Genomic DNA, 19,296 nt, shown 5'->3' with positions numbered 1-19,296 from the left:
TATAAAATGGAATTGCATTTTCTAAACACTACGACACAATCAGCTTAAAAAGTCGATTTATTTTTTATGTCAGTAGTTCTGTTTTGAGTGTTTTTGTACAAAGGCAGCAGTATCACTGTAGTCTTGACCTTGTAATAACATGGTTTAGTCCGTTGATGCTTTACTCTGACCGAGTCACACTAGAATCCCAAACACTATTCATAGTATATTCGGTTAGATCAGCACATGGCCATCTTGGTAGTAAAACAGGCGATTGTAATGAATTAACATGTGATCATAATCAAATGACAGCCACATCCAATGAGCTGTGTATATGGTAAAGCACTGTATTTGGTAGGAAATGCATGTGACATCATGGGAATACTATGTCACAGCTTGCAGTATAGGACCATGTGGAGTTCAGCATTTGACTAATTTGCTTTAGACTCCCTGACCATAAATTCTTCAATAACACTAAGAAAATCTACCTGCACAGTGACTACAAATAAAATATTTCTAATATGAATTTCACATAGCAGGTAGATACCCAATTGCCAAAATGGCAGGTGAACCAGCAGCTGAGGGCATGGTGTACAGTGCAAGCAGAGAAAATAAATACCCAGACAAAACTTGTCTTTACATTTTTATTCACCTTTCATTACAAAGAGCTCATCACAGGAAACAAAAACAGTAGAACCTGGAAAACAAAGGGGAAAAAAACATACTAAGTTGCAGTTCAATGCATCAGTTCAAATTGATATACCGTTAAGATATTGAAATGAACACAGATCTACCATTTCGGTAATCATACCTGCTTATGATTTCTCTGGTGCTGCCTCCTCATCTCCACCCTTGGTGTTACGTGTGTAAATCAGCTGTGCTCTGTGTTTGGACACCAGTTTGATCATGCCTAGGGAAAAAAAACATGAATCATGTTAGGCAATGTTGTATCAGTCCTTGTCCTCTTTAGCAGCATCTCACTTCTAATTTACTCCCATCCAACTCCACACAAATACTCTCACCATTTTGTACAGGTTTAGTTATTTTAGTCGGGGCGCACTGCAACTCATTTGGACAGCGGCAATGTGCAAGAGGTCACGTCTAAACTGTCACAGAGACTGTGCCTAAATGCCACGGACTGCATTAATTCGTAAGTTACCCAGAGGTAATTGATACTGATTCTGTCCCATTTGGATGTGTATCTTCTGATACAAGGACAAATTGTAAACACTCTTCTCAAAATTGTGCCTGAACAAGACCACTACCATAACAAATTTAAAACAGAACTCCAGCAGTTCCCTTGCATTGAATATACACAGGATCTCTCACATAACATTAATGCAGCCTACAAAAATAGTTTCATGGAAGCATTACAATCTTCAAACTCTTTTAAGTGATGTTGACAAATATTCTACCTCACTCAGGGGAAACAGGCTATCTTTCTGGTAATAAATTATTATTTAAAGCACAAAACGCATGTGTTCCAAGTAATACAGGTAGCAAGATGCTGAAGGGCCAACACTTTCATTGTTAGATAATGCGTTTGCTGGACATCTGGTGTACCATATTTCCAGATATTTTCGAACAGCATTTACTGTTGAACCATCTGCCTTTTTTTTTTTTTTTTTTTACACAAGCCATTCAACAATATTAACTTAGTGGAACATTTTACAGAAAGTAGCCCAAATTTAAACATAACCAACATCGACCATAAGCAATATTAGGACAGAAGCCGCGCTGTCATCACCATGACCAAGGACCAACTGATGGAGCTGTCGCTATACAAATGCTGTGGCACGTTTCCTCAATTAAGTGGTGGGTGTTTATAAATAAACGACAGCCAATGAGCAGCGCTGATGGCAATGTGCCATATTCATAGGATAATGGTACCGTAACATAGCAGATATGCTACCATGTTATTGTTGCCAATTTGTAGTCAGGGCTAGAACCACACCCACCCCAGTTTGTAATGCAAAAGACATGCTTTGTGGCACAGGGGATTCCTTAGTGGAGGTCTCAGAAAACATTCACCCATGTTTCTTGTTTATAATCACAAATCCACCTCAAAACATTATATCATTCAGTGCAAACCTATGCACAGTATGCAGGCATCTTATTTTTCTGTTAGTTTGGCTAAATTTTCACTATTCACTTAAATGACTGCCAACTATCAAGCAAAAAGCAATTCTGTAGGTACTCCCCAGACTCAAGCTTAGATTTTAGCACCAAAACTTCTACAATAAAGCCACTAAATTAAGCTAATTAAAAATTTGGGGCAATTTTCTGCAACATAAAGTCAACAGAATCTTGTATAACAGGCGAGTAAATAAGCATCCCTTTGTGCTGTCATTTATAGAGGATTTAATGGCCTGAATGAGCAAGTACTATTGAGAAGTATTCACATGGAATGGTAAACAATGATCCAAAGAGGTGTGAATTTCAAACTGCCACCAAGCTTTAATATGTAAAGTGAGACAGTAAAGATCAGGGTGCTGCCGAGCTCTACCAGCACACCTTGACCTTGGGCCCTCAAGGATGCAAATATCAATTTTGACTGAAGAACAACCATTTGAAGTCAGAGGTCATAGGTAGAAAAGGTGAAGTTCACACCTTTGGCGAGCAGCTCCTGGAGGGCGTTCCTGGCCAGAGAGCCACGGATCTTCAGCCTTTCGGACACAACGGCAGGGGTGATGAGCTTGTAGTTGGGCACTTCCTTGTACAACTTGTCGTAGGTAGCCTTGTCAAAGAGTACCAGGTTGTTGAGCTTATCCCTCACTTTTCCCTTGGACCACTTCTGCTCAGAGAAAAAGGAAAGTTTGGTTTGAATGAAAAAAAAAAACAATTAACCTTTTAGACAGGACTGATATGATTCAGCATCTACATCACACCAAGAACACAGGAAAAGTGCCAACTATTAGTATATGTTAACTACTGGTAATCAGAAACATACCTTCTTCTTGGCCTTGCCTCCAGACTTGTTGACTGGGTCCTTGTCCTTTTTGGACTTCCCAGAGTCTTTCTTCTTGTCTTGCTTGGGAGGCTAAAAGCAGAGAATAGCAAATTGTCACATCCTATCCGATTGTCTTACACCCAGACTAAAGTTAACAGACATTTAAGTACATGCCCCAACTTCGGTATGTTAATGAAAAAAAGATGGCGCTTTAGCCATGTAACATAAAATAAAGACTGTCCTAACCGGTGGACAAGCCAGCAACCTGGGCTTAGCTAGGCTTGCTGGCATGGGAAGGCCTTGCCTGCGTCCTGTGCGCGTATTTCTACTCTATTAGCAGGCATGGCTATTTTCATGATTGCTGTTAGCACCTCGTATTATAGTGTATGTACTATGGTTACAAATGCAGGTGTAGTTATTGCCATGTGTCCAGCCTTGTGAATGTCAACTTTAGTCGGCTAATTTTCTGTAAGCACCCAGCGGAATGAAGCATGGTGGAATTAGCATGCTACCTAGCTGCTAAGCAAACGAACTTTTGACTATTAAACGCTCCATCTAAACGCCCTCTTCACATTGTAGCTAAGCACATTCACATCGCCAGATATTCCGATTAATTAGAGCTGCAACTGTACCAGAAAAATATGCCAAATTTATAGTTTCTTTCAACAATACGGGTGATAACTATTCTCACCATGTTTCCTCGTCAAGATGTCGGAGCGAAAGGAAGTTCACCCGTGCAAGCGCCCCTTAGACAACCTGTACATGCGGATATGGAAAGGGGTGTTATGGGAAATTGAGTTTCTTCGTGTTTTAACCTCAACATTTGCTATTTTTTTATTGGCTCACCACAATGTATTGCATATATAGTTACGTTTTTGAATAACACAAAGAAGAAACGCGACACAAAACCCCAAAGAACACAATCTGCATTTCGGTTTTTACAGTCTGATAGTTATGGTCACGTGACACGTTTATCAGCTGGGCGGACATTGCTAAGATGGCGATCTTTAGTGTGTATGTGGTCAATAAGGCTGGAGGTTTAATTTACCAATATGACAACTATGTTCCGAGAGCGGAGGCTGAGAAAACATTTAGCTATCCTTTAGATTTGGTGCTCAAGATCCACGATGAAAAGGTTGTTGTGTCGTTTGGACAACGGGACGGAATCCGAGGTAACGTTTCAAACAGCAAGTCGTAACGTTAGCATACTTTACTCAAAGCTGACAAAGCTGTCTTCCTGGGATCTTTACATGTTACATTTATCAGTAGTATAGCATGTGTAAGACCTTAAATGTGTTACATGCTGAGGCATAACAAAAATAAATGAAGCAAACATCCATGCCAAATGCTTAGCTGTTTCCCATGGCACTTAACCAAAAATAATATATCTATTGGGCTTTAGAGTGTCTGTTGTACTCAATATTGAATCTGTAGTGTTTCTGTGGTATAATTACTTTAACATATAATAGCTGCATGATATTTTAAAAGTGTGTTGTGATATTTGTATAGGACCTTTATAAAATGTGTTATAGGATTACTGCTGCTCTTTTTCATAAGTTGTAAATGCCTGAGTGTATTGTTTGATAAAAGGTCTGCTGCTGTCATTCTCCATGTGCAGTGGGCCATGCAGTGCTGTCCATCAACGGGGTGGATGTGATTGGCAAGAGCACAGCGGATGGGAAGGACATCATGGAGTACCTGAAAGATTCCTCAAATTATCCAGTGTCCATCCGGTTTGGACGGGCCCGCCTGAGCTCCAACGAAAAGCTGATGTTGGCGTCCATGTTCCACTCGTAAGTCATATTCACATCTCATATTCACACAGGGGCAGCAGGGCGGCACTTGAACCAGAGGACCCGAGTTCAAGCCCCTGTATCGGCAAGCATCCGCCCTGCTTAAGTGTCCTTGAGCAAGACACTGAAGCGGCCCTGCAGCTGGTCTATAGCTGAGGATCAACATAAAGTATCACATTCTTATCTTACTGAAGTGTCCTATTGGAAGAGGAACTGCAGAGAGGACTAGGTCTGATGTCTCTCAAACATCAACTTACCTGTCTGTGCTGGTGTGTTTCTTTCCCAGGTTGTTTGCAATTGGTTCACAGTTGTCCCCTGAAGTCGGCAGTTCAGGGATCGAGATGCTAGAAACTGATGTCTTCAAACTACACTGCTTCCAGACTCTCACTGGTCAGTGGTGTCAATGGGTGTCATTTTGGGCAGGGGGACTGAGAGGAAGTAGGGGTCCCAAGAAAATAAAATAATTGTGTGTGTTAAAGCTGTGATGCATGGGCAATAATTTGAGGTGATGAAACAGGAAATTTTGTTATCAGTTATGACCAACAAAACAGCACTTTTTGGGGCGCCCCGGTGGCTCACCGAGTAGAGCGCGTACCATAAGGCTCAGTCCTTCCCGCAGCGACCCGGGTTCAAATCGCTGCATGTCCTCCCCTCTCTCTCTCCCATGCCTTCCTGTCTCTCTCTCTCACTAACTCTGTCAAATAAAGCATAAAAATGCCAAAAATGAATCTTAAAAAAAACAAAAAAACAGCACTTTTCATTACTCTTTGGTTGTTGATAGCCCACTATTACATAACACTTTATTACTGTCACATTCCTGTTCTTTCAGGGATAAAGTTCATCGTGCTGGCAGACCCTCGTCAATCTGGCATCGATGCGCTGCTGAGGAAGATTTATGAGATCTATTCAGATTTCGCCCTCAAGAACCCTTTCTATTCTCTGGAGATGCCTATCAGGTAACTGTCATGTCTGGGAAAAGGAAGATATTTCCAATCAAACCTGGTGTGTGTGTGTCTTTAAATTAGTATTTAATAGTTGAGTATATTTTCTTTGACATATCAAATATCTCATATCTTACTCCAGCACCCACACACCCACACCCAATAATGTTGTGGCCTGTGATGTTATTCACTGTAAATGCTTTGTCTTGTGACTTTCAGGTGTGAACTCTTTGACCAGAATTTGAAGAGTGCGTTGGAGATAGCAGAGAAAGCTGGCAACTTTGGAGCCGGATCTTGAACTGGAGAGGACTGTGTTGACAGGCAACACTAGGACTCGGACATTTCTAACCAAAACAGATTGATTGAATTTCCGACTGTGAAACAAGTACAGTTGCGTTTGTGACTGAGGGAAAATAAGCAGTTCCTCTTTGTTTGTTTAGCTCTGTTGCTACTGGACTGGTTATTGATGCACTGTAAATACTGAATGTTGTGTAAATACTTGAAGATTAAACTCATTTATGTACGTAACCTTTTAGTTCTGTGTCGTGTTTAAGTTTGTATTTAGACTACATGTATTTTGAATGGCTGTATGCTGTAACTGTACAGTACTGGGGAGTGAGCGTTAGCTGTAAAAATTACTGAGAAATGCGTAACAACACAACGTAATTTATTCAAGCCTTAGATTACTCCCATATGAGGAAGAACATGTACTGTGCTTTCTTCAAAAATGAACATCTTGCACTTCTTGTAAGTGAATTCCATGAATGATTGTGCATCATTATATAACTGCCTTAAGATGGATATAACAGTTTCCAAACCAAGTTCCAGTTTTGTGCAATTAGCATTAAAATACTTCTTGGAGGCCTACAGGGAGAAAACTTCTCTCCAGTTCTGTTCTTTGCCACATTTCATTATAAACATACATGAGCATACTGTATAGTCATTACAATAGTCATACTGTGTAGTCATTCACATCCCCTTAGAGAGTGATTGAATGCAGTGTACATAAACAGTCTGTAAATATGGCATCCTACAAAACAGTTCCTTTTTTTAAGAAAATGTCAACTTCTCCAGGCCTCAATGCACTTATGTCTTGTATGACTGAGGCAGAAAATATTGTGGCATAAAAAAATAAAGTATGAAAAAGATAAAAATACAATGGTGAGCTAAACCATTCTTATCCAGTTTTCCTCTTTGGCAGCAGAGGATCATGAGGTGTGATGATTTTTTTAGTCAGCCTTCTTGGAAACGTGACCCATCTTGGTTCTGATGTTGCGCAACAGGAAGAATCCAACAGTGGTAACGGCACAGGTGATCTCTGCTACCCAGAATGCCATTTCCCAGCCGTGGTGCTTGGCAATGGTGCTGAATGGCAGCCCAGACAAGAAGCCACCAACTGATGAGAATACAAATAGATTATTCATTCACCCCGAGGATTATAGAGAATACCAAGAATAGACAAAACCACCAAGCAGAATGCACATGGAATTTGCATGGACATCATACATAGGAGCCAAAGCGATGGAATTGATTGGCCGTAAAATATAGCATGCACTTATTTACATATGTTGTAACCTTCTCTGAATTATTTTTGATTTAACTTGCTTCAGCCAATTTTACTGAACGTCCTGTGGAGAAAAGAACTACAGGACTCAGTACCATAATAACTTATGAAAAGTAAACAAAATAAGAGAGCATACTGGTGTGAAGTTATTAGTGTGAAGGCATTTAGCAACAGCTTGTCTGTAGAGGCTTGGCTCTGCAATGGTGTGTTGGGTTCTTGCAATAAACCAGGCTCCAAATTTACTGCTGCTTTATGGTTGAGGCACAATGTGATGATTCTGCAATGAAAACCAGTCGACTTACTGTTGGCCATCAGGGCAACGATGGCATGTGACGTCCCACAGTAGTTGGATGGAGCGCTCTCATTGGCTATAACCCCAAACAATGCTATTGGTCCATAAGATGAGAAACCAAAAACTGCTCCCAAGGTAAGTATCCACACCTAAATGTACAGATAAAAAAGAAGACCTTGAGAAATGAGCAAAGTATCCAAAGTATCCATTAGGATGACAAAGTCTGACATGCAGACAAAGTCTCACATGCAGTGTGGCTAATTCATGAGTCCGACACTGGAATGTCAGCGTTAGAAAGAAATACCTTGGAGCTGTCTGGGCTGACTGTGACTCTGAACAGGTACATGGACACAAACATTCCAGCCATCATGCAGATCAGGATGAAATGGCGGGGGTTGCCATGGCTTCTCATGCCTTGCTGTACAAAAAAAGAGCATACGGTAAGAAAACTGGGTTATGGTTGGTATGAGGTTGGCAGTCTTCAAAAAAGGGAAAAAAAGTAATGTGTGCAGTTATCTTCCAATAAATCAAAATAACAAAAAGCAGGCAAACAAATAAACAGTAGTACTTGTAAATACTCTCTTTTGGATACTAACTCCATGAACATTACAGTGCAACAGAATAACACAGTGTTGTCATCTTGACAGGCATGCTGCAGCTTAACGTCTCCTTAGAACTGGTCTGGTTTTAATGAGTGTGGTTATATAGATAAATCTGGGTGGAAAACGGGTATAAATTGGGTGAAAAACAGCTGCTAAAAGTAGTGGTGAGATCCATCATTCCCCCACATTTCATGAGATATTTTTAATGTGATGGACGGACGGATGGACGGACAAACAAACAGACACAATCTGATCCATAATCCCCTCCTGATTTCATTGTGGAGGACAGTTACAATCAAAGCAGTTCTCACAGTATGACAGAGGGCAGTTAAACATTGTGGGTCTGTACTGTATGTCAACTCACTTTGGCCACAGCCTTGTCGGAGAAGTATCCGGCTGCCAGACTGCCCAGCAGGCCTCCAACCTCCAGCGCACTCATGTATGAGCTGCCTATGAGGAAGGACAACAGTTAGGCAAACAGCTGGCCATGGAAAAGAAGGGATCTCTTGGACTGTTTAGCACTTTTGTGATTCACACATGGACAAGGACACACATATTTGATACATAGAACATGACTATCCAGAAGTAGGGAGGTAATAGTAGGGGTATCGGAAACAATTACCAGAATACCTCTTACTACACTATCACATTGTGCTTACTGACAAATTAAATTACATATTTACAAAATAAACTGTCTGCTGTTGTATTGTAGTGTGATGCTGTTGCCAAAATCAACCCATAGAGATTCATAAGAAACACTGAGCTAATGAAACTGAATTCTAACATATTACAATTTCTTGACATAAAATTGGAGATGTCGACTGTCCCCCCCCAGTCATACCCATGAGTGTAGACTGGCCCTTGTCCTGGATGAGGAAGAGCTGGCCCCAGTCGGTGCAGGCCGTCTTCACCCCGAACACCACCAGGTAGGACACAGACAGCACCCACAGGTAGGGTGACAGCAGGAACTCTCTCAGGGTGCTCTCATCACTGGATCCTGAGCAGGCAGGAGGCAGAGAGGAGAGGATTATGGCTGAGCAGTGGTGTCACTAATTTACAATCGATTCCATTCTAATACTACTGTATGAGTGAATAGACATACGCAGACCTGGATAAAATAATATTTGCAAATCATTTTTCCCAAGGAGGTTATGGTTTCACCTCATTAGTTTGTCTGTCTCCTGTCAGCAGGATACCTCAAACAACTTATGAACAGATTTGCATGAAATTTTCATGGACAGATAGGCCTTGAGCCAAGGAACAATTGATTCGATTTTGGTGGTGATCCGGATCTGCAACTACGCCATTAGACAATTAGCCGATCCCTTTTTTAGCCATAACTATTAAACTGACGGAGACAGAGACTTGATTCCAAATCAAAGGGTATCTTTGCAGGTCAAGAAATCAATTTAGCTTAGGGAGTCTCACATAATATGCTCATTTAGTTCTGATCACATCACTACATCAAGCATCCTTTATCAGCCATGCTAGCATATCACTTATTCTGTGCATGAGCTACACACAGCTCATACAATGTGGCATGTGTGGGGCACACTGGGTACAGAGTCCAGAGTGTCACTGACCTTTGGACACAAGAGGCACATGCTGAACGAAAACACACACAGGACAATGCAGAGTTATGTGTTAACCGAGTGTTCCCCATGTTGACTGAGACATGATTCATCACTATCAGACTTGAAAAGAGACAGAAGTAGCACCTGAAAACTACTTCTTAATCATTATTAAAGTGAGGAATAACTATTAACCATTATTTAAATGTCACCCTCACCTGCTTTGCCCTTCTTGGCTGCTGCTTCTACATTGGGCAGCCCCACATCCTTGGGCTCATTCTTGATGACCAGCAGGCAGACAAAGGAGACCGCCACACAGGTCATTCCTGAGATCAGCAGGGTCGTCCTCCAGCTATAGCTCTGGGCCATCACCGTGGCGATAATGGGGCCCAAACTGCCGGCCAGATTCATGCTGCAGGAGAGAATCGCCCACCACGTCCCAAACTGAGACGGCTCAAACCACTGACAGGGGAGAAGAGAAATAATGACATGAAATCATGACAGACCTGATGGGAAGTGTCATTAAGCTTCCCGGCTCGCCTTTGATGGACAGGAAGGATGAAATAATTGAGCGGGCGCAGTGTTCTGAATTGACAGCAGGTAATGATTGAGTGGCAAGTGTTTGACAGTTGCCATATTGCATGTTTCAAATGGTGACAGGGTAAAAATCAGTGAGGTCAAATGAGGGGAAAACAATATGCTTTGAAAACTGGATGTTCATACCAAACACCACAAGGGAAGAAGTAGAGGGGGATTACTAATACTGGTTTATCTCTTTGGCTCACATGCCTTGTGCACAACACTGCACTGAGTACCATGCAGAACTGATAATCAGCCTAAGGCAGCATTGATGTGTTGATGTGGCTCATGTACCTTGCGCAGCACCCTGCCACAGGGAGGCCAGCCAAGGCCTTGTCCCAGGCCATTGAGAAACCAGAGGCCAGAGAAGACAGCCACAGTGGAGGACCAGGAGAAGACCACGTTGATGCCTCCCACCATGAACAGGCCAATGGAGAAGAGCCAGCGGGCGCTGATCTGGTCCGACAGCACGCCGCTGATGAACTTACTGATAGCGTAGGCCAAAGACTGACTGCTGGTGATCATGCCTGAACAAAGGGAGGGGTGGAGAGGAGGAGTGTACACACAGCAGATTCAAGGGTTGCAAAGGAAACTCTGCGACCCCGCAAATAGAAAGTATTGTCTTGTTACAGGAGATAAAGATGGCCCCAAACGGCCTCCTGGTTTTGTGGTCATTTTTTTTTTCATACAGCAGCATTCAAATTTGGATAGAGAGGAATAGGCCAAGCAAATGCTGGGTGCATATTGCACATGGTGATTGGCTGGACAGAGACAATGACATCAATCCAGGAGGCCGCCATCTTCATGCAACTGGACTGTTACAGTAAATTGTTATGGTCATCAATATTTTGACTCTGTAGGGCAGCTGGTCCTATACATAATATATGAAAGTATACCTGTAATTCAGTTTCTACCTGGTAAAGGCAGTAGATGGTTACATTTGGGGATAAGTGAATGTAACCCAATGCAACAGCATGTAATAGAGAAAGTTAGATAGGGGGTTTGTTATGGGATTTGACTGCTCATATATAGAATATAGAACATATAAATGACTCAGGTAAAAGTAAAATACCTTTAAAACTAGTCTAAAGGTAGTCAAAACTACTCAAGTACAGTAATTAGTTACATTCTGTCTTGACTATAACCCACAAAACCTGATGAACAAGAATAAAGAGAACACAAAACCAAGTCTTTCATACCCAGGTCATCCTTGTCCAGCTCAATCTCCTGCATTAGAGAAGGCATCACGAAGGAAAATGTCTTTCTGTTGAAGTAGTACAGCGTGTAGCCCACAAACATGGCCAGAAAGATCGTGCTGCGGTAGTATCCATAACTTGCTGTAGCCATGGCTGCTGATTTAGTCCAGTGAAAATGTCTGATTGGAAAAACTATAAGACAACTCCAGACGAGGAGGGCAAGCTCCTCTCGGCTGACAGGGCTAAGACTTCTGCTGCCAGTGACAGTGAACTTTGCTTCAGGATCCACTGTATAGAGGCTTGCTGGTTGAGGCGCTTGTGATCAATAGGAGGGGTTAATGGTCAACTTCTCTATGTGAGGACTGATTCAATCTGCATTCATTCAGCGCAGGAAAAACTGACATGGTGAAATAAATTTATTCAGTCGGTTTGTGTCATCAATGCAGTAATTAATCGATTATTTCTTCCAGGCACTGATTTTAAAAAAGGTCCCTCTCCTTAAACATTGATCTTGGCCTTTTTTTCCTGTGTGATCTGTAGCTGTTAGTCCATCTGTGGATCTTATTGAGGGAGTGCTCAGCCCGGTGTTGTTAATGATTCACTGGGGAGTCCAATAGTGTCAGCAGGCCAGAGGGGGCTCCTCTCCAGCTGAGGGGGCGTGTGACCAACGCTGATCTTCCACAGCCTACAGGCAGACACAGAGGCAACATAGCTGATTGCAGCATTCCTTTTTTTCCCATGAATGTAGGCTACAAAATGTGGGAATGTGGTTATGCAAGACTTTAAGTGCAAAAGGCATAAGATTAGAGATGATCGAAGCAAGAATAAATGGCTCAATTCATGCCATTCATTCAACTAAGTTCATGCAGTCCCCAGCTCTATCAATAAAGCTTGCATGTTGCATTCATAATATTAAATTTGACCATACTTCATATGTCATATGCTTAAATGAGAGGAAAGCATAATAACATAATCATTTACAAACTATAATTCAGTGAGAACATTTTACAGAAAGTTAGGGCGGCTCAAGTAACAGTGATCTGTACTTACTACAGCTAACTGTTACCTCTCCACTTTGTCCAACTCCTCCTCTCTCTGTAGGCAAGTTGTGAGGTTGTGTCCTCGTTGTCTGCTTGTTGTAGTTGTTCGCAAAATCACTTCGCCTTGGTTCACAGTTCAGCTCTGGTAGCACAGTTCATCTTGTCGTGAGTTAATATAGAACCTCCTTGGTTGGTAGTTGGTGTGTGATGGGGTTCCGCATGTGTCGATTGGCGCCGCCCACTGTCAAGTTAAGCAGTGAGCCACGAGAGGCCGTGCTAGACCGTGATTTTAGAAAATGCCGGTAATATATCATTTTATTAAAAAAGGAATTAACGCAACGCTCTAAACCTTTCATTTTAATCATAATAACAATTGGCCTAAGTGGTCATTGTCGTTCTTGAACAGTTGAGTAACAAATCAACGTGGTAGCAAAGCCACACAAGTGACGGGTATGAGTGATCGTTTTCAGTTAGCGCATTAATATTTAGGTTAACTTATGTGGTCACAGGTGTGTTAGTTTATAGGATATTTACGTTTTTACAAAGGCTTCGAACACAGCGCAGCAAGAACTGAGGACGGGACGTATCTGTTTTAAATGCACATAAATCGACGAGTTACATAGTTGTTGCAAAAAAAAATATATATATATATCTGTAACAATTTAGACTGCTGTATTTTGTACGGTTTTTTTTAATGTAGCCTCACAACAACCGGATGCTCTAAAAGTCCCTCCTCCTTTCAGTTCCCCACGTCCGTTCCCATGGTAACAGACAACAACAAACGTCTCCAATTTGTAACGGACGTAGGCCTATTTGATAACGCAGGTCGTAAGAAAATTCATAAAAAAAAAACTTAAGCTGATATAAGTTTTGAAAGTCTTTTTAATGGCAACCATGGAGAGTTTGTGCTAATCTTAGCTGTTTTTCTATCCATTCTTCATTGCTGTGCACATCAATATCTGAGGATCATGGTGAGTTTCAGGCATATGAGTTTCAGGTTGAATCAAGAGGAAATGCCAGACTAGCTAGCACATTGTCAACACTGGTCACTGCACGTTTCCTATTACATTTTATTGAAAATTTCATTAATCAAATTTTCATTTAATTTATCTAGCGTATTGATATATTTTCACATCTCATAACGTTAACCCATGCAGCGAGAGCGGACCGCCCGTTATCGTACGCGGGCCCTCACCTCTTATGTGGACGAGAGCCTGTTTGGGACCCCCAAACTGGTAGGTGTGCCTCGGATATGCAAGAAAGTGGCAGCTAGGTGTGTGTGTGTGTGTGTGTGTGTGTGTGTGTGTGTGTGTGTGTGTGTGTAGGCCTATGTGTGTACACTTTGTGGTATGTTTCTATCTCTTGTGGTATCTCTCTAATATCCCTATAATGTTCCTATGGGATATTATAGCTTTACTGAGATACAGGTGTAGGCCTAGAAGGTTTATATTTCTTAAATCTGTCATAGGATTTGTGTAGTTCTTTTTCACAGGCTGGAGAGAACACACATGATGGATGGGTTTGTGACATGATTCTTACTCTCTCAAGAAATCACCTTTGTTAATACCAAACAGTCAGACACATGTGGAAACCCAGGGCCCAGGGCCAGGAACCATCCGCACTCCGCTCCTGTTAGGAAGACAGAGCCAGCAGAGACTGTCCACATCATCACCAAGGACCTCATCCGAGATCTCAAGTAGGCTGTCAAACTCCAAAACACTCCATATCCATTTTTGAAAAGAAAATAATTCTAATTATTTTAATTATGTTGTATGGTGACTACTTAATGTTATAGTACATTGTTTTATATTCAGTGGGTATAAAAAGCATAATGCACATCTCACAACATAATTATCTAACCAAAGTACTTGAAGAGTTTCATTTCAAAATGAGATATTCACAAATTTGGAAAGAGAAGCTTACTCTTATGAAATGATCAATAGCAAGTAACTGTTCTTGGTTGACAAAACAATGACATCTTCAAGGAATCAATCCTCTATATTTTAGATTTTTATTATATTTTAGATGAACAATGAATGTCACAGCATCAGTTACTTGCTACCCATACCTACAATGCAGTCATTTTGTGGTAACCAACTAAACCCAACAGTTAAAATATAACACACTGCCTCACCACCTCTCATTTTGCCAGGGTCCCAAGTAAGGATCCTTCGGGACAGTCTATCATTCTGCCACCAGTTGAGATTGAGCGGATCACCTCGGCCTCTCGGGTTCCCACCAAGGAGCAGCGGGAGGCCATGATGGAGGCCCATCAGAGGAAGAGGGAGACGTCCATGGTGAGAGCAACACCGTGACGTTCCCACACATCTACCATCTACCTCATTAAAACAACAATCAAGACTGAACGTCATCCACAAAATCAACAGGAACAGCCACAACTGGGTAGCAATAGTGCTGGGTAGCTGTGTGTTGACACTCACCAGGCAACAAGACTGTCAGTGACTCGATACTTCGGCTGCATTATCTTGGTTTCACCACCAGGGGCAACGCCTCCTTCACTGATACTGATGCAATGACCAAATGTTTCCTCAAATTCTTCCAATGAATTTATTGATAGCAATGTGCTGTGCATGCGTGTGTCAGTGGTTGGTTCATATTCATGCCAACAAAGTCCATTTGTTGCACACTGTGGGAAACTGTAGAGCTTGGAGTGGTAGTGAGTAAATTAATGAGTCACTTTGTTTGCTGGGAGTTGTTGAGAGCGAGTTGAGTCGTTAAAGTGAAATCAATTTGTGCTCCCTCACTTGTTGTATAAAAAGATATAAATAATATCAGATTTTTTAACTATCCAGGGAAGCTTTTGCTTTGAGTCCCTTGCTCAAAGGCATTTCAATGGTAGTTGCTGAATAAGAGGAGACTTATTCACTTCATCCATTCAGATTTCATTCACTTTATCCATTCCAGCCCATCTAAGGATTCAAATTTCCCAGTCACACAAGCCTGCTTCTGTAACTTTTAGGCTACAACTGCTCTAATTAACATTACATTAATTAACAATACGACAATAAGCCTACCTGCCTATCTGTCTATCTGTGAACTCCTCACCCCTCATCCAGGATGCCGCAGAGGAAAGGAAGGCCCAAATCCACCAGGCAGACCTGTCGCGTAAGAAGAACCAGGTGCTGAGCGAGCTGGAGGTGGAGGCCCGGGTCCGCGCCCAGTACCTGCTGGAGCGGGCCAACGCCATGAGGATGGAGCAGGAGGACGAGGTCAAGAAGCTCAACGAGGTAGGGAGTTTAAAACCCTTAAATCACTGGCGAAACAGCTGATTTGTGTGATGCATGTCTGTGTGTGTGTGCGCACCGATCACCTGTGTGTCTGTGTGTGATCCCCTCAGCTGATTCTGGGCGCTCAGTGCCATGCCGTGCGCGACACCCAGATCCTGGAGAGGAGACAGATCCAGGAACAGCTGATAGAGGAGGAGAGGCGCCTGGATGCCATGATGGAGGTGGACCGCCGCAAGGCCTTAGAGACTCAGGAGCAGATCGATGAGCTGCGCAAACAGCAGAGGATCAGGTGAGGGCCGCTCCGCCGGGACATACACACTCATAGATATATATATACTGTACACTGTCCCATTCAGAGATTGATTCAGGCATGAGCAAAAACACACATGAGAACACATAGACAAACACACACAAAATATTTTAAGTTTTGAAAGGTTAGGGGCTTCTATTTGGGGGGAAGTTAAGCCTGTGTGTGTGTGTGGTGTTTGTGTGTTATATCCCAGAGGGAAGCAGCAGATTATCAACCAGATCGAGGAGCGTCTGGAGGACAGCCTGCTGCAAAATGAGCTGAAGGAGCAGGAGGGGCAGCAGATGCTGGAGAACCTGGAGAGAATGCAGCTGGAAGAGCTGGAGGTGCGGAAGCATGGGAGAGAGACAGACTCACACAAAATTCACACACATAGAGGCGTATCACACACACACCGACAGATGCACAACCACATGCACATGTACACTTGTGTTGTTCGCGATAGAATATGACACTTAATGACGCTTAATTGACAATTAATAAACCTGATATGATCAAGACAGGAGCACAGAATGCTGGTGCGTTATGTGTGTGTGTGTGTGTGTGTGTTTCTGCACTGTCTTGCTCCAGGCCCTGGAGAGGAAGAGGGAAGAGCAGAGGCGTCTGCAGCATGAGATCATGGCTATCAATGCTGAGACCCTGCGGGCCAAGGAGCAGAAGAGAGAGGAGGAGAGGCTGGCTGACGTCAGAGCAATGGACTACACCCGCAAGAAAATGGTCAGATGGAGGAGAACAAATTGCACAAAAAAACTGCATTGTGTTGTATTCATTTTTTTTTTTAACTTTATGAAAGATTCCCATTAGTTAGTGCCACAGATGATCACTAATTTTCCTGGAATCAGCAGAAAACACAATTAGACACACATGTAGTACAGTGACAGTTTATAGTGACTTTTATAGTAAGACAAGGGAGGAACAGTAGAGTTCAGTTCAGCAACTTTCTGTATAGGCTTAACACATATTTGATTTACTCCATTAAATACATTTTTTCCAAGTGTTTTTGCCTTTTTGAGCTGGTTCACTAAATTGTCTCTCTGAGAGTTTTGTATGACACCCGCAGGAGCGCGAGGCAGAGTACGAAGCGGAGCAGAGACGAATCAAGAGGGAGAAGGAGAAGGAGGTGGGGAGGCTGCGGGCGCTGCAGGAGAGAGCCAAAGACTACAAGGCAGAGCAGGTCAGACACTAAACCACTAGTAGACTTTGAAAAGCCATTAAAGGCAGTTTATGTAATGGAAGTTCAATACCAGTAGAATTTAACCCAACTAAATGTGAAAATAGAAAATACCTGTTCTTTTATAATTGTACTTTTGTACATTCTTGTGCTAATAAAAATATTGAAAAAAAAAAAAAAAAGAATTTAACCCAACTTACAGATAAAATACCTTTCAAGGGTACTTTTCATATTCATGGAAATTAAAGTATTCTTTCTATATCTGTTTTTTTGCGTGTTTTCAAGGATGAGCTCCGTGCTCGGAGGAATCAAGAAGCTGCGGAGAGAGAATGGAGGAGAAAAGAGAAAGAGCAGGCCGAGAAGAAAGTCGAGGAGGAGGCGATGCTGAAGGGCGCTCGCTTGGAGCAGGTTGTCCGCAAAGAGCACTTCCTGTCCATCGAGGCCGGCCGGGAGAGGGCCGAGTTTGACAGGCTGCTGAGGTAAGCAACCTTACTGTAGGCCTTCACATCATCAAACCACATTCCCTTGAAAAGGGAAAACCGCTTGATTGAAGAATTTCTACGCCTGTTTATATTTGTATGGCCTCTGACAGTTCAACCGGTATTTGTGGACATGAATAACTCTCAAAGTCTGAAACCACATAACCAAGAAAATTAGTTGTAAACTGACTTTGTGGACTCTATAGATCTTTGCTTGAGCTTTTACCAGTGATACCCAATCTGAAACAGAAAATTTATCACCAGAAAATCCCCTTGGGTGCTCTCAAAAGGTAATAATTCGGTTTTCTTTTTCTGGAACTGCAGAATGGTGGAACAACATTTTAAGGATATGATAAATGGTTTTCTCTCATTTCTGCTTAAAAGTTGATAGTATTTGTTTGAACAAGTGAAACTATCCTGGCATTCCTGTTTAATTTAGTAAATTCATATCAATGCATTCTGCCATTTATTTATACTACCTTGCATATTAATACTACTCTATACTTTTTCACGTCTGTTTCTCCGACACCTGTCTTTCTCTACACAGGGCACAACAGCAAGCCATCGCCAAGCAGCAGGAGGAAGAGGAGAGGCAGCGCCACAAAGCGCTCCGCCACGCCGACGGCGTGCGGCAGCAGGTGAGGGAGCGCGAGCTGCTGGCCGTGGCCAAGCGGAGGGAGATCTTCAAGGAAGGAGAGCGGCTGGACGAGGAGGCGCGGCAAAGACGCCTCCGCCTCGACGAGATCAAGGAGAAGAAGCTGAAGGAGCTCAAGTAAGTTCAGTGAGCTGATAGGAAGAGCCAAATAGAAAAGATATACAGAGGTATAAACGAATCCCTGCATCCTCTGTAGTTCAGTCAGCATTAGGGGATTAAAGGGGGTTCAGTTCTTGTGGGCCAAGCATATCCTGCTGGTAGCCTCTCCCGACTGCCATATACTGTATTACAAGCTGTGTGCACGTATGAACAAAATAAACCTGAATGCTGTGTTTGTCTGTTTGTAGGGCTGCAGGGCTTCCTGAGAAATACTGCAGTGAAGTGGAAAGGAAGGTCCATACCTGGGTGGCCTGATTCACTGGTCTGACAGCGTGATTCAAACGGTGTGAAGCCCTAATCTGATTCAGATCCACACCCACATCGATGATTGCACAATGAAACTGTCACCTCTATCACATTTACATACAGGGTCTCATTGAAGAACAAGAGTTTTAACTTCTCATGAAACATGAACATTAGAAAATGTATGAAGAAAGGTTGAATAAACATACATTGCACTTTCATGATTGTGTAGTTTTTGATCATCGGTATGCATTTCAGTAGTTCATGTTGTATTAGGACATTTTTTTTTTTGTTAGGGCTGTTCCTGATTAACCGGTCTGACAATGGAATGTGTTCTCGATGTGTTACCGCTTAACCAAGATCCTTCAAAGAACTATGCAAGTCCGGTTTGGGTTTGGATTAATGTTTTCAAATCTCATAGAGCATTACAGACATTCATAGTTAAAAACAGTAGAGGTTGTGTACCTTCGGGTCATTTATCATCCTTTGAACACCAATTGATTTTTTCTGGACTATATAAGCTAGTC

General features: G+C 42.3%; 4 protein-coding genes across 8 annotated transcripts; 2 read left to right on the top strand and 2 right to left on the bottom strand.

Moving 5' to 3' along the window:
- Positions 1-609: 609 nt before the first annotated feature.
- rps25 (ribosomal protein S25) lies at positions 610-3,691 on the bottom strand. The gene is made up of 5 exons (XM_071540143.1): positions 3,621-3,691; positions 2,930-3,019; positions 2,590-2,773; positions 791-889; positions 610-676 (listed from the first exon to the last, which is right to left on the bottom strand). Exons 1-4 carry the CDS (start codon positions 3,621-3,623, stop codon positions 795-797), a joined length of 372 nt encoding a protein of 123 aa, XP_071396244.1. The 5' UTR covers positions 3,624-3,691; the 3' UTR covers positions 610-676; positions 791-794.
- A 225-nt stretch (positions 3,692-3,916) lies between these two features.
- Positions 3,917-6,192, top strand: trappc4 (trafficking protein particle complex subunit 4). 5 transcript variants are annotated; one of them, XM_071540138.1, is made up of 5 exons: positions 3,917-4,101; positions 4,548-4,623; positions 5,051-5,112; positions 5,552-5,678; positions 5,883-6,192. In XM_071540138.1, the coding sequence occupies exons 1-5, from the start codon at positions 3,927-3,929 to the stop codon at positions 5,959-5,961; spliced, it is 519 nt and encodes a 172-aa protein (XP_071396239.1). In that variant the 5' UTR covers positions 3,917-3,926; the 3' UTR covers positions 5,962-6,192. The 5 variants fall into 5 exon arrangements, with proteins under 5 accessions (XP_071396239.1, XP_071396238.1, XP_071396237.1 ...); XM_071540137.1 differs by having other exon boundaries at positions 4,548-4,590; positions 5,006-5,112; positions 5,883-6,186; XM_071540136.1 differs by having other exon boundaries at positions 4,548-4,722; positions 5,009-5,110; positions 5,664-5,678; positions 5,883-6,181.
- Positions 6,193-6,822: 630 nt separating this feature from the next.
- Positions 6,823-11,965, bottom strand: LOC139661625 (glucose-6-phosphate exchanger SLC37A4-like). Its single transcript, XM_071540134.1, has 8 exons — positions 11,471-11,965; positions 10,566-10,798; positions 9,911-10,154; positions 8,963-9,118; positions 8,486-8,571; positions 7,824-7,937; positions 7,530-7,668; positions 6,823-7,059 (listed from the first exon to the last, which is right to left on the bottom strand). Exons 1-8 carry the CDS (start codon positions 11,616-11,618, stop codon positions 6,893-6,895), a joined length of 1,287 nt encoding a protein of 428 aa, XP_071396235.1. The 5' UTR covers positions 11,619-11,965; the 3' UTR covers positions 6,823-6,892.
- Positions 11,966-13,658: 1,693 nt separating this feature from the next.
- On the top strand, positions 13,659-18,892 carry cfap45 (cilia and flagella associated protein 45). Its single transcript, XM_071540133.1, has 11 exons — positions 13,659-13,746; positions 14,056-14,203; positions 14,660-14,804; positions 15,585-15,755; positions 15,866-16,044; positions 16,259-16,388; positions 16,633-16,779; positions 17,123-17,236; positions 17,519-17,712; positions 18,260-18,484; positions 18,715-18,892. The coding sequence occupies exons 1-11, from the start codon at positions 13,659-13,661 to the stop codon at positions 18,779-18,781; spliced, it is 1,608 nt and encodes a 535-aa protein (XP_071396234.1). The 3' UTR covers positions 18,782-18,892.
- The last annotated feature ends 404 nt before the right edge of the window (positions 18,893-19,296 follow it).

The sequence above is a fragment of the Centroberyx affinis genome, unplaced genomic scaffold (genome assembly GCF_046629955.1).
Source record: "Centroberyx affinis isolate AG114_WGS23_722 - 3 ecotype Tasmania unplaced genomic scaffold, CSIRO-AGI_Caff_v1 ptg003567l_1, whole genome shotgun sequence".
Classification (NCBI taxonomy): domain Eukaryota; kingdom Metazoa; phylum Chordata; class Actinopteri; order Beryciformes; family Berycidae; genus Centroberyx; species Centroberyx affinis.
The sequence above is the reverse complement of the archived record's forward strand: the minus strand, read 5'-3'. Positions and strand labels throughout refer to the sequence as shown.

Bases quoted from the DNA above. Each gene is read 5' to 3' on its own strand.
- rps25 (XM_071540143.1), bottom strand. The intron at 2,774-2,929 runs GTATGTTTCTGA...TTCTCTGAGCAG, and splicing joins GAGGCAAGGCCAAGAAGAAG to AAGTGGTCCAAGGGAAAAGT. The intron at 890-2,589 runs GTGTGAACTTCA...TTTTTTCCCTAG, and splicing joins CCAGGAGCTGCTCGCCAAAG to GCATGATCAAACTGGTGTCC.
- cfap45 (XM_071540133.1), top strand. From the start codon at position 13,659: ATGCAGCGAGAGCGGACCGCCCGTTATCGTACGCGGGCCCTCACCTCT. The intron at 14,805-15,584 runs GTGAGAGCAACA...CCCCTCATCCAG, and splicing joins GGAAGAGGGAGACGTCCATG to GATGCCGCAGAGGAAAGGAA. The intron at 17,713-18,259 runs GTAAGCAACCTT...TTCTCTACACAG, and splicing joins GAGTTTGACAGGCTGCTGAG to GGCACAACAGCAAGCCATCG.
- trappc4 (XM_071540135.1), top strand. From the start codon at position 3,927: ATGGCGATCTTTAGTGTGTATGTGGTCAATAAGGCTGGAGGTTTAATT. The intron at 4,102-4,547 runs GTAACGTTTCAA...CTCCATGTGCAG, and splicing joins ACAACGGGACGGAATCCGAG to TGGGCCATGCAGTGCTGTCC. The intron at 5,113-5,551 runs GTCAGTGGTGTC...CTGTTCTTTCAG, and splicing joins CTGCTTCCAGACTCTCACTG to GGATAAAGTTCATCGTGCTG.
- LOC139661625 (XM_071540134.1), bottom strand. From the start codon at position 11,618: ATGGCTACAGCAAGTTATGGATACTACCGCAGCACGATCTTTCTGGCC. The intron at 8,572-8,962 runs GTATGACTGGGG...CCTTCCTCATAG, and splicing joins GGGCCAGTCTACACTCATGG to GCAGCTCATACATGAGTGCG. The intron at 7,938-8,485 runs GTGAGTTGACAT...TTTTTTGTACAG, and splicing joins CCGACAAGGCTGTGGCCAAA to CAAGGCATGAGAAGCCATGG.